This window comes from Podarcis cretensis (genome assembly GCF_951804945.1).
Source record: "Podarcis cretensis genome assembly, chromosome: 16".
Taxonomy (NCBI): domain Eukaryota; kingdom Metazoa; phylum Chordata; class Lepidosauria; order Squamata; family Lacertidae; genus Podarcis; species Podarcis cretensis.
Genome location: NC_137186.1, coordinates 34809526 through 34823591, shown reverse-complemented (window position 1 = coordinate 34823591; position 14066 = coordinate 34809526). Strand labels below are relative to the sequence as shown.

Here is a 14066-nt window from a genome sequence, read left to right as displayed (position 1 = left end):
AAAAAACCTCCTTTTCTCCACGCTGCTTGTGTCACCGACACTGTGCCATGCATACCCTCCAACATTTCTCCAATGAAAATAGGGATGTGCTGCTGTTGTTGTTGTTGTTGTTGTTGTTGTTGTTATTATTATTATTATTATTATTATTATTATTACCCCACCCATCTGACTGAGTGGACCAGCCACTCTGGGCAGCTTCCAACATATAGAAAAACATAATAAAACATTAAATATGTAAAAAAAAATCCCCATACAAAGCTGCCTTCAGATGTCTTCTAAAGGTTGTATAGTCACTTATCTCCTTGGCTTGAGGGTCGCATAACTCCATACCTTCCAACATTTCTTCTATGAAAATAGGGACATCCTAAGGGAAAGTGGGACATTCTGGGATCAAATCAGAAACTGGGATGGCTTCTGTAAATCTGAGACTGTCCTTGGAAAACAGGGACACTTAGAGGGTCAGTATGTTGTTGGGTCCCTCTGATTAGCCACGCTCCCTGAGCCCTCTCAGAGCGTGTTCACTCCACTTAGCAGCTGTTCAAGGTCCAATGGGACTTTTAAAATATGAACAAATGTCAGCCTTTGCCACACCACAAGCTTTCTGATTACTGATAGGTCCTGTTAATAAATTAGCCCTGACAGGTGCAGTAAATTGTTAAGAGGGAGCTGGATTTGGAAGTCACATTTAAAAAAGCAGGCAAGTCCCTTGGGGGGACGGGAGGAAGTCTCGGGCAAGGAGGACCATACTGAACAGCCATCTGTGCATCATACACGATCCCTCTTTTATCTATCATGGGTCATTCTAGCTTAGAGTTACCCTGGGTCAAAGTGGCTCACCAAGTCTACGGAGTGAAGTCCTCCAAGCTGTGCTACCCAATATCATTTGTGGGTAAAGATCTGGAGATTGAACCTTTGCAATCAGGGTTTGGGAACCACATGCCCAAGGCCAAATGCATCCCTTCAGGGCTTTCCCTCTGGCCCTCAGGACTCTCCATAGACCATGTCCCTCACCAGCGTACATTCCTCACCAGTTGAGTGCTTTTGCTTGGCTGGAATGTGTCCTTGAACTGTGATATTACCTCTTGCTTGCCTGAACAAGGAATGGCTGGTGCAAAATAAAATAATAATAATAAAAGAATCCTTCCAGTAGCACCTTAGAGACCAACTAAGATTGTTGTTGGTATGAGCTTTCGTGTGCATGCACACTTCTTCAGATACATGTAATCTCTGCCATCTACTAGTGAAAGGGCTCTTGTACTGTGAAACAACAAACATTAGATATAGCCCATTATACTTCAACTCTGTGGATGTCAGAAATTGTTCTGCTTTCACCGGGGTTTGTGACCATATAATAAAATTTGCATTATATTAAAATTTAAGGGAAATCCACTTTAAGCTGCCTTTGCCTGCGATGTTCACTCTGCTTAGAACTCAGCACACATCATCCGCCTCCATGGCTTCTCCATTCATCCTCCTTTCATTAATCTCTTTCATATATCAAAACATGACACTCTAGGGAAACTTTAAATAGACCTGTCCCTCTAAATGAAGCTGAGGCCAGGCAAATGGGACCCCCTCAGATATTTTCTCTCCCTGCTTTTAACACTTTCCCAGACGTGTTGGCAAATACACAAAACTGCTTTTGATGGTGAGGAAGTGCGAAAGCGATTCTGTGAAATGGGGACAGGATTGAACCGAGAAAAGAGGAGAGGAGATGGGAGATTGACAGTCAGTGCCATCTCTGACCTAGTTGTAAGCAAGAAGGCAGCCAGGCGGAGGCAGGCGGAGGTTGGTAGGGCAGTGCCCTCTTTGCACTAATGGACTAGTGTGATGGCCTGGGAATTGGATTCAGAGGCTGAACCTGAGGAATCCCAGCCTGCACAGCAGACACCAGCTGAATCCGCTCTGGCTCTGGAGGTGATCGAGGACCCATTGCCTGCAGGTGCTCCTCTCCCAGCCCTGTCAGGGGAAGGTGAGGTTGTCTCTGGGTCCAGTAACCCTCCAGTCTCTCCGGAGATGCAGAGGCTCAGGGCAGAGAGGTGGAGGGAGCTAAGTTCTTGCAGGAGGAGTGCTCACCTTAAGGCCAGGAGAGGCGAGTCACCTGTGGACCAGAGCTGCCCTATGCCTCTGAGGAGATAAAGGCCAGCCAGCCCAGTCCCAGGTTGTGGGAGCAACATCGTTGGTAACCTGTTCCTGCCGGCACCCTGACCTGCTCTCCTGCCAGAGTTCCTGACCACGCCCGATTCCTCACTTTGGACCTCGCTTTGGCCCTGACGGACAGCCTCCATACCCTCGACCTAGGGCCAGACTCAGACCATGCCGCACGGTAACCCCCCTCCCTGGACCAGCACAACTAGCCTCTTCTGCCTTTACGTACAAACACAGTGTCTGCTTCCAGCAAGGCAAAGGTCTCTACATGCCAGCTTCTTTCCCAGCCACACTTCTTGGGAGGTCAGATAACTATGTGACACCACGTGTTCCCATAGACAACCCAGAAAGTTCTGTGGGCCTAGCATTTGTGCTTAAACAACAAAGACTCCATACTTTGGAGCCACACCATACTTTGAAAAATATATATAAGAAGCTGCAAATTAGGCAGGGTCAAATTAAAGACAAATTTGTCCCCCATCCTTAGGCTCACAAGTGTAATTAGCTGCCAGAGCATGCCTGGTCCTTATTAGGCAACTGTCAGAGGGAGACAAGAATGTTTGGAGAAATGGGTTTGTGGTGGCCTGTCCGCCCCTAAAATAGGGTTAGCCAAAGTGGTGCTCTCCAGATGTTTCTGAACCTCAGCTCCCATCATCCCTCACCATTGGTCACGCTGCCTGGGACTGATGGAAACTGGATTCCAACAACGTCTGGAGGCCAGTGTATTGGTCACACAAGGCTTACAATTTACCCCACAGGCTGCACTACCTTATGAAATTGTATTTTGAAATGTCATGCATGGCTCTCCAGAAATTTCAGGGCACCCATCACCCCCCCCCACTAGTCACGTTGGCTGGTACTGATGGGAGGTGGAATTCAACAATGTCTGGAGGGCCACAGCTTCAACAACAACTTTAAAGGAGAAGAAAGGACATTGTCGGATGGAGCCAAGAACGTACAGGGTGAGGCTGCAAGAGGTTCCTAATGGGTTAGGCCAGTCTTTCCCAGGCATGGGTCACCAAATGTTGTTGAACTACAACCCCCATGAGCACCATCCAGTATGAGCAATGGTCAGAGATGATGGGAATTGTAATCCAACAATGTAGGAAAATAGGAAACTGACTTATACTGAGTTAGGTCATTGGTCCATGGAACTCAGTATTGTCTGCACTGCCAGACAGGAGCTGTCCAGGGTCTTGAGACAGCCCTACCAGCAGATGCCTGAAGTTGATTCTGGGACCTTTGGTGTGCAGAGCAGAAGCTCCATCACTGAGCTACAGCCCTTCCTAATCTGGGTCCCATGGTTGGGAAGACTATATTGGGCTTGGATACAGATTTGTGACATTCAGAGATACTTGCTGTCCAGCATTGCAGTTCACCAGCCTGTGGAAGAGCCAGATGGGTGCATTAGTCATGCGGGCCAAGTGTCTGCACATTTTTACAAACACAGAAGTGACTTGTATGCCTTTAAAATATAATAGGAGACAGTGACCTTTCTTTTAAATAGATGGGATTGATCTGAGTGCACACTGAGGCTTTCAGAAACTACTACGTTATCGGCTAATGCAACAAAAGGGAGAGTTCAGAGTTTAAATTCAGCATAGATAAACCGTGAGACTATTATAAAAGACGGTGGCAGAAAGGGGGACTAATGATAATAATAATAAAGCAACGACTGTTCAAAGGAGCATGAAATCTCTTTATTCTAAAGCAGGAAAACCAAACCAAGAACAAAGCCAAGCCAGTCTACACAAACACACAAATATACACACAAGGGGCTGTGCCCCTGCTCACTCTGCTTGCCATTCCCCTCACATTCACCCCACAGAGGTTCCCCTTCCCACCTCATGCAACAACCACACTCACTTTCCACCTTCCTAACCCCATTTCTGAAGCCACTTCTCTTTTCTCTTTGTCAGCCCTGAACTGCACCCGCGTTTTCACCTTCACCCTCATGTCCAGGCTGCCTCCTCCTCCTGCTCTCTCCTATTCTGCAGCCCCCTTTGCACATGCACCTCATGCAGACATACGTATAAGTATATTTCAGATGAATAGAATCAAGCCTGGCTCCTTGTGCTTGCTTTACTACAAAAATGGGGGAACCTGCGTCTCTCCAGATATTGTGGCATCCCTGGGGAGTTGGCATTCAATGAGATCCGGAGGGCCACAGGTCCCCCACCTTTCATTAGAGACATGGCTGGTGCAGAAAAGAGACAGTGTCTTCCTTTTGGAGGGTCACAGCTTCCCCACCATGACCTCAAGCACCCCCATCATTTCACTGGAACTCTACTTTTGTCTCTGGGCCCTTGATCCCTGGTCTTCCAGGTGTGCAGCCAGTTCCACTGTTTATTGACCCTCATGGGCTGGTCTTCTCCTTCCTCCTTGGAGAGGAACCAAAGATCAGGAGGAGTAAAGGGGGGGAAAGTTCAGCTCATTGCTCCTGATGGCTGGCACACTCCAGCTGATGGAAAGAGCACTTTACTAGGATGATTAACAGCCGCACCGTAAAAAGATGGCTCATAAACTCTTTCTATTAGGTCAAATCATAAAGTATGCTTTTAATGTTTATACGCTCCCTTTTCTAAACAATCAAGGGCATCTGTAGCTTCCGCTAATAAGGGGACTTATATAAGGCTTGTCAGGCACTCTGGTTATTTTTAATGAGTCAGGGGAGTAAATAACCCACAGTTTGTTAGAGCTATTGATTTCTGTCTCTTTAACCCTCTCCAGTTCTGCTTGCCTTTGGACAAGCTCAGGCACAAAAGACTGAAGGGCCATGATGCAGTCGCAGAGCACATGTTTCGCATGTAGAGTGTCCCAGGTCCAAATCTCGGCAACTGTTGGAAGCCGACCCATTAGAGTGAACGGGACACTGCCTTCTTACTACAGCCAGTCCAGGAGACAGCCCTGGCTGTCACCTCCTTCATCTCCGTTTTGTAGAACTCAGCAGGGAGGATTAGAATGTGTTGGCTCTGCCTGCCATTGGCTCTGATTCTGCCTACTCTGGGCCTCCCTGTTCCGGCCCTACCAGTCCAAAAGTGCACCAGCCACCATTGCTGGCAACTCTGGTGAAGGCTGGGAACATTCCCTGTCTTAAATCCTGGATATCTATTTCCAAGCAGTGCAGACAGTGCAATAGTGTGGCTCAGTAGAAGGCAGCTTCTGATCTTGCCAAGTCCCCAAAAGCAACTTTCAGATCCCTTGGGTGGTATTTAGCGAACATTTACTCACAATAGGCCCACCAAAATCAATGGGCCCTAATGGAGTAATGTTCATTCACTTCCATGGCTCTGAGTAAAGCCTGAATACCACCCTGTGTGTTCAAATCCTGTATCAATCATGCAAATGGTAGCGAAATGTGCAAATTTATTTGTATAATGTATCCAGCTTGCGATGGAGAGGGGCAAGGAGTTGGGCAGCACACAGATGTTTTGCCCCCTTGGAACTTCTTAGGGCCATGGTTCCCAACATGGGGCACATGCCCCACAAGGGGGCAATTTGATTTTTAAGGGGGGCAATTCGAGAATGAGTTATTAACAGTTAATGGCCTTTTAGGCTTCCTCCATGTGAATAGGAATTCTCTTTTTGAATAATAAGAATTATATGTCACAGGGGTGGGCATCAGGATTTTAGAGGTGCTTAGGTGGGGCATAAAGGGACGCGGGTGGCGCTGTGGGTAAAACCTCAGCGCCTAGGACTTGCCGATCATCAGGTCGGTGGTTCGAATCCCCGCGGCGGGGTGCGCTCCGTCTTACGGTCCCAGTGCCTGCCAACCTAGCAGTTCGAAAGCACCCCCGGGTGCAAGTAGATAAATAGGGACCGCTTACTAGCGGGAAGGTAAACGGCGTTTCCATGTGCTGCACTGGATCGCCAGATGCAGCTTGTCACGTGACCTGGAAGTGTCTTCAGACAGCGCTGGCCCCCGGCCTCTTAAGTGAGATGGGCGCACAACCCCAGAGTCGGACACGACTGGCCCGTACAGGCAGGGGTACCTTTACCTTTCCCTTTTAGGTGGGGCATGGCTAAAAAGCTTGGGAACCACTGTCTTAGGGGGATTGGAACAGAACAGGTACATGCGACAGTGTTCTCCCCACTTGAGTATGTCCAGCAATAGGTATTCAGAGATGTTCAGTGGGGTTTCTTGTCCCCACTCCCGGCCTTCACTCAACAATCAGAGATGGCAGCTTTGGCACTGAGTGGCACAAGAACATAAGAAGAATCCTGCTGGATCAGACTAGTGGCCCATCTAGTCTAGCTTGTGGTTCTCATGGTAGCCAACCAGATGCCTGTGAGAAGCCTGCAAGCTGGACGTGAGAACAACAACATGCTCCCCATGATGAATAGCCAGTAACTGGCATTCAGAGGCATACTGTCTTCAACTGTCTCCAACACATCAGTTTGCATTTCTCTGTGCAACTGGATTTCTTATGGACAGTGCCAATCCTGAATGTATTGGATTTGTGACCATTATGCTCAACTGCCTTCAGTAGCAGTAAAGCTCTGCTGGATGAAATGCAATTGCCTCTGGTCTATTTTGTGGGGAATCCTGCAACATGTTTATGTTTTTACTCTGCTAACTATACGTTGGAGTTTTGCTCTGGGTCGATATTGAGTAGAATATATGACACAACATAGCCTTCATGTGGTCACTGATAGCCTCAGCCTCCATGCATTGGTCAAATTGGTTGGTTCTTCTTCCTCAGTTTAATTTCAGCTGGAAATGCAGGTTTTGGGATGTAGGTGGTATTCAGAAAGGTTAGAAATGTTCTTCTAATTCATGAGACTAAATGTACAAAGGGCTAGCAACTTAAAACTGGCTCTTTATCAGGGAATGAATTTGGGATCTTTGCCATGTGCTCTGCTACTGAGCATGGTTCCTTATGCACCTGCAGACACATACTGTCCTGACAGCTGGAAAACAACAAAAAAAGCTTATCTGAAATAAATGTTACTGTTTAAAAAGGATTTAGAGGGTCACCAGGCAATATTCTAATCAAATCAGTCTCATTAATTAGACAGGATTCTCTGATTCCAGTTGATTAAAATTATTTCAACAAAGGTTTATCAGACATAACAAAACCAAGCAGAAGCCTTCTGTTTTCTCTTCAGCAGAAAAATAATGTTAATCAGTAAAGGCATTTTCAAGCATTATTAAGCATTTGCTAATAATTTTTAGCTCCTATCAGCCTTTGCTTTCTCTTCCCCACTCCCCGTGATATTTTAGCTCTGAACTATTCTTGCATGAGAACCTGAGAAATGCAGCCTTCAGTTTAAAGGAAGGAATAAGTTGCAGTCCCAACCCACACACGCCTGTAGGGCTCTTCAGGGTGGCAGAGCAACTGCACATCCTCACAGTGGCTGAAACAGAAGCTGGGGAAGCAGGATAACTGGGTCCTCTCTCTGAACCAGCACCCAGGTGGCAGAGCAGTTGAATACAAGTCATGCCCAAAGTTGCCAAGCTACACCAGTGAGTCTGGCTCAGAATCCAATGGATTCCAGACCAGATTCACCTCACAAGACTGGCAATGGATTCACCCATGTTCAGGACTGAAACCATCCTAGTCTTTAATACTAGCATTGCAGTTTGCAGCCACAATGGGACTAAGGAAATTGGGGATGCTTCTGACATTCTCCACATCAGATTTTTGGAGTGTCTGCTCTTGTGCCAGGATCTGCTGGGTAGGTGTACAGCTCACCCAGTGGCAAACCTTTGAGGTTCAGGTGGCATCCTGGACGAAGACCTGAGGGCCACATGGAGAAGCTTGGTGGGCTGCATTTGACCCTCGGGGGACTGAAGTTCCCTACTATTGGTATACAGCACAATACTCTTAATCTCAAGGTCACAGGTTCAGGCCCCACATTGGGCAAAAAGTTTCCTGCATTACAGGGGGTTGGACTAGATGGCCCTTGTGGTCCCTTCCAACTCTATGTTTCTATGAAAACTGTGGGATGTGAAACACAAGAGCAGTCAAGTACAACATCTCTAGAGTGGACATAAAAGGGGGTGTCTGGACCAGCCAGTCAGAACTTCCTGTTTCTCCTAAGATGGGACAGACTTCCTCTGCATGTGACTAGAGGTGGGCGTGGCCTCACCTGTGCAGGTAACAAAAGCATAGGACTGGCCACCATCTCTTTCTCTCTGACTACATTCATCAAAGAAGCAACATCTGCTCAGCCTAAGATGCTCTCTTGGCTTCCAGTCAAGAGAGGACAAAGGAGCTGTCTCCTTATGGGATAGTTTCCAGGTACAGTATATTACTTTTCTAAGCTAAGTCTGCCTTCTGGGATCCAATTGTGAACAGAATGTGTGAGTAAACTCTTTTTAAACTTTTATAGAAGACTGTGTCATGTCTTATCTTTTTATGAGGGACTGAATGGGAATTACCGAAAGGAAACTTATTATAGAGGCTTTAACGAGCCTGAGCAAATGCATCCGCTGTACAAGTTTTAAAAGGGGAATGTTACTCTGCTAAATTGTGGAACTTGTTAACACAAGTTGGAAAGGATATAATCAAACAATATATCTTCTCCTGAATCCCTGAACATTCCCACAAAAACTACATCTATGAAGCTCCCTCTTCCAATCCACCTTTGTGGGCCAACTTAAATTAGGCTGAATGCTATAGGTCCTCCTCCCTAGCTATAGTCAACCAATACCTAACTTAGGGCTCCTGATTCCAGATTGCTGTTAGGGGTCATCAGTATCAGGCATCTGCCAAAGTCCATACCACATTGGTGATAATCTCAAAAGCCCTCTAGTCCCTTCTCTTCCTCTCTCTCTCTCTCTCTCTCTCTCTCTCTCATCTTGGAAGACCTAGGAGAACCAGCACTCTGGGAAGTAGAACTGATTGGGCTAAGAAAGACTATCAAGCTGATGAGCAGCACCAACAGTGGCAAAGGGGAGTAGAACCCCACCATAGCATGGATCCTGCCCATGTCCCTCCCAAAAAAACCTGGGGGATTCATACCCACCTGCTGCCCAACCCTAAGGACCAAAACATAATCTATCCTTTAATGCAGGCATAGGCAAACTCCGGCCCTCCAGATGTTTGGGGCTACAATTCCCATCATCCCTGACCACTGGTCCTGTTAGCTAGGGAAGATGGGAATTGTCCCAAACATCTGGAGGGCTGGAATTTGCCTATGCCTGGTTTAATGTGTCGCAGCCTACTTCTTTAAAAGTGCTGACCACTGATACATCATCCTGCTACCTTCAAGGAGACATTTAGCAGCAGCTCTGAGAAAAAAAGTCACAGCAAGCAATCTTGAATATGCTAAGCCCGGTCTACGCCAGGGAGTTGGATGAAAGCTGACAGGCGCCAAATTTAGCTGCTCCGACTCTCTGGCAGCAATTTGAGAGTCAGATGCATCCAGCCACATTCTCCAGAGGCATTTGCCCCAACTGTTTCTATGATGCTGCTAGACCCCAGAACCAGTCCCACTGGAACAGCCCTCTGCTCAACGTCTACTTTTCAGCACAGTTGCATCTTCCAGGGCTCCAGGGCTTGGCTTTTGCTCACTAATTATGTATCAGCCTTTGGCTGCTGTGCCAGGCATCTACAGTCATGCACACCTCAAGGTAGCTACCCATCTGGAAGAAATTCTCTGGGTGCAAGTAGGACCAGGGGGTAGAACTGCAGAGTTGCACACACATCTGCACGCAAAGCATCCCGTTCATTTCAGCTGGAGGGAATGCAGGCCCCCCCCACCTCCACATTAAGAAAGGAGCTGTCAGAAAAGTGCTACGTGAGGTTCTTAGAGCCCCAGGTTGTCTCTTCCTGTCAGAGACCGCTGGTGGGAAATTTGCCACTTGAGTTTAGATACCCTTCTTTTTCATAGTGGCCTGCCAACAGACCACACAGTTTTCTGTAGTATATTGGTTCCTTCCCTATAACTTTGCACTTCTTTCTCCGTCTCGGTCTCTCCATTTCCTGGCTCACCACTGTGCTTACCAACCCAGACATGGTTCCATATCCTTCCCTGCACCTTCCTCCTTCATTGGAATCCTTCTGTTCTATGACACATTTTTTCCATTTTCCTTTCCTTTCTTCTCATTCTGTCTTCATACTGCAATGCCTCTACCGATCTATTCCCAGTCTCTGTTCCTAGAGCCTTGGGACCTTTCCTCACTGCTGCTGCTGCATCCTGATGTTTATGCAGATGCTGGGAGCATCTGGGGAACCCTCTTGCTTCACTGTCATCACATCACTTCCAGCCAGCCTGCTTCTTCATTGGGTTGGGCCAGAGGAGAAGCAATGTGGATGGCAGCGGTAGCCTCTTCATTTTCCCATCAGCTGCTATCAGGAGGTCCCTTGGGTAGTAACTGGAGTGGCTTTTTTAGAAAGGCTAACCCAAAGATTTTTTTCAGCTCATCAAAAACAAGGCACCAAAATTCTCTAATCTTTCTACATGTCCACCACATATGATATATGTCTCCATTACTTTCCCCACACTTCCAACAGTTATTTGCTATGTTTTTGTACATCTTTGAGAGCTTTGATGGGGTTAGATACCACCTATATTGCATCTTTAACATGTTTTCTTTAATGTTATAACATGCTGTAAACTTCATAGTTGTTTTCCAGAGGTTTTCCCACTCATTCAGCATTATAGGGCATCCAATATCTTGAACACATCTAATCATAACTGCCTTAACCTCCTCCTCCTTGACTTCCCAGTCAAGGAAAAGTTGGTACATCTTTGATATTATCTTTGTATTATTATTCACTATTTCCTTCCCAAATTTAGAGGGTTCGATAGCAAATCCATTCTTCTTATCCTGTTAAAATGTCTCATAGAGTTGATGACATTCCAGCCAGCTGTGGTGCGGCTGCCATCATATGGAAAGCTAAAGGTAAAGGTAAAGGTACCCCTGCCCGTACGGGCCAGTCGTGTCTGACTCTAGGGTTGTGCGCCCATCTCACTTAAGAGGCCGGGGGCCAGCGCTGTCCGGAGACACTTCTGGGTCACGTGGCCAGCGTGACGAAGCTGCTGTGGCGAGCCAGCACCAGCGCAGCACACGAAAATACCATTTACCTTCCCGCTATAAAGCGGTACCTATTTATCTACTTGCACTTAGGGGTGCTTTCGAACTGCTAGGTAGGCAGGAGCTGGGACCGAAAGACGGGAGCTCACCCCGCCGCGGGGATTCGAACCACCGACCATGCGATTGGCAAGCCCTAGGCACTGAGGTTTTACCCACAGCGCCACCCGCGTCCCTTATGGAAAGCTAGGAGTGAACATATCTTGGGCAACAGTTCCTGAGATCCCGAAAGACTCTGCTGACACAGACTAGTCACTGAACTCCTCTTGACCCCAAATAACTATAATAGTTCTTTGCTAATAGCTGAGACATTACCTGGACAGCAACAGGTTTTACTGACTTTTGACTTCTGGGTTGTAAGGTCAGCTGATGATTCCCGCTCTCGCCTCTTGTTCAGTGACTGCCCCCTGACCCATTTCTGGCAGTATCATGTGAACCAATCTTTATTTCCCATTTTAGGTGCATGGAGTCTCTGTCCGGCATCTCCTTGTTATGTTTGGTCCCTAATTATCATTCCAAGGAGCTCAGGGAAGCACACAGAGCTGTTCTGCTCCACCCTCACAACATCCCTTGCAAGGTAGAGATAGTGACTTGCCCAAGTGAGTTTTATAGGTGATCAGGAAATGGGATCTTGGCTTTCTCAGTTGAAACCCATGACTACTCTGATGTCTCACCGTCTGTTTCTAGACAGATTTATTTGGAACTGATCCCCCCTGACTCCAGTCCCATTTACTCCCTAGCTGCATGCTGTGCTTGTGATTGCCACCATAAAGCAATTGAAACAGTCAATGGTCAAGCAGGCTCAAATAATGAGTTAACACCGAAAGTCCTAGTACGAGCAAGGCTAAATCATTAAGCTGAGAGCTCTTATCTCTTCAAGCCCTACTTGATCTACAGTCCACAAGGCCAATAATGTGTCACTCACCCTCATACCAAGTTCAATGTTTTCTCCCCCATAAACTTCCATTCCAGGGTCAAGAAGGCCGATCTCACCAAAGTACTCTCTGTCCACCACAAACGAACAACCAATCATGGCTGGTGTCCTGTTAATGAGCAGAAACAAGGACAAACGAAGGACAAAGGGTTCAAACAATGCACCTCTGGAATAGCAGCAACAATTTATGCAATTTATATACAGCCCTTTATCAAAAGATCCCAGAGTGATGTACAAGATTAAAAACACATTACAGAACATCAATGATAAAACAATATACTTCTTACTATGTTTTTACCTCCCCCCGACACATTCACAGGCTATTGATTAATAGCCATAGGCCTGGGTAAAGAGGAAAGTTTTTGCCTGGCTTCTAAAGACATGTAATGATGGCGCCAGACAAGCCTCTCTGGGGAGAGCATTCCACAATCGGTGAGCCACCACAGAAAAGGCCCTTTCTAAGAAAGGAAGGGCATATTCAAACAAACCCACGTCACACCATGTGATGTCAAAATGAACTTCATATCCATGCATCATATAATTTACATATAAACACACGGAGCACTGCAACATGACTCCCCCTCTCTCTCTAGCATCAGACAGCAAAGAGAAAGAACAAAGGACAATAGTCCCACTTCACGGAACACAGTAACACAAACATCCTGTCTCCGTCACTTCCCACTTTGTGGGGTCAAAACATACACCGTCATGTGAAAGACAACAATCCCATGACTGCAATCATGGAGCAGGAATTCTAACACCACCCACCCACCCACCCAGTCAATGCAAGTCAGCAAAAACCTAACTCTAGATCTGAAAGGGCTCAGGAGTAGATAATCTGCTTTGTAATCAGGAGGTCTCAAGTTCAATCCAGGGCTGGGAAAGACAACCTGCATAGGGAGCTGCTGCCAGCCAGTTTAGACAATGGCACTGAACTAGATGGCAGCTTCCTATATCCCACTGCAATGTGAAAACAGTGCAGTCCTTCCCATGTCTATTCAGAAGGAAGTTAAACTGGCTTGCTACAATGTAAGTGAGTTTAGGACAGGGGACAGCAAACTTTTTCAGCAGGGGGCTGTTCCACTGTTCCTCAGACCTTGTGGGGGGCCGGACTATATTTTGAAGGGGGGGGGGAAATGAACAAATTCCTATGCCCCACAAATAACCCAGAGATGCATTTTAAATAAAAGGACACATTCTACTCATGTAAAAACATGCTGATTCCTAGACCATCGATGGACCGTATTTAGAAGGCTATTGGGCCAGATCCGGCCCCTGGGCCTTAGTTTGCCTACCCATGGTTTAGATTAGAAGGTCCTGGCAGTTCCTTCTATCCAAATACAAGCCACTCTGATACAGTTGGGGAGAGAGCATTGCTGAGAAGAAGAGGACATGTTTTGCATATAGACGGTCCGGGGTGCAATCTTTAGCATCCTTAGCTTTTTTGAAAAAGAACAGACAGGTAGCAGGTGACAGGAGAGGATAGCTACCTGAGACCCTGACTGTGATTTGGTTTGTGTATTGTTTTGGAAAGCTCAAGTTACATAGGTACATCAGCCCTTGAACTCAAACGGATTTTAATTTCTTCTCTATCCCTACTCTGAAGAGAGAGGCTCCAAAAGAGAACTACGAAAATGCCAACACAGCCCTTGTAAACAGCCAGCCTTGGTCCAAAAACAATGAGAGCGTTAGAGCCCCATTACCCCTTTATTCAAGCAATGATTCAATTCATTCCTTTATTAGATGTCGGTTGTAAAACTTCCCCTAATGGAACTTTATTACCGCCTTAAAAAATAAAAAGAAGGAAAGAGAGAAAGAAAAGAACAGCAGCTTTCTTACCAGGGAAGTAATATTTTACCAACATGCAGCAAACATTCTAATCAATTTGCCTTGTGTTTAATAATAATAAAAAAATGCACGGAGGACTGATAAATTGAATCA

At 46.5% G+C, this 14066-nt stretch overlaps 1 protein-coding gene across 2 annotated transcripts in view; it reads right to left on the bottom strand.

Moving 5' to 3' along the window:
- GALNT9 (polypeptide N-acetylgalactosaminyltransferase 9) overlaps positions 1-14066 on the bottom strand; it is a 198831-nt gene that overhangs the window by 87950 nt on the left and 96815 nt on the right. For both annotated transcript variants that reach the window (XM_079956769.1, XM_079956770.1), the window contains one exon: positions 12117-12234. In XM_079956769.1, the coding sequence (XP_079812895.1) occupies positions 12117-12234 (118 nt within the window). The remainder of the gene's footprint in view (positions 1-12116; positions 12235-14066) is intronic.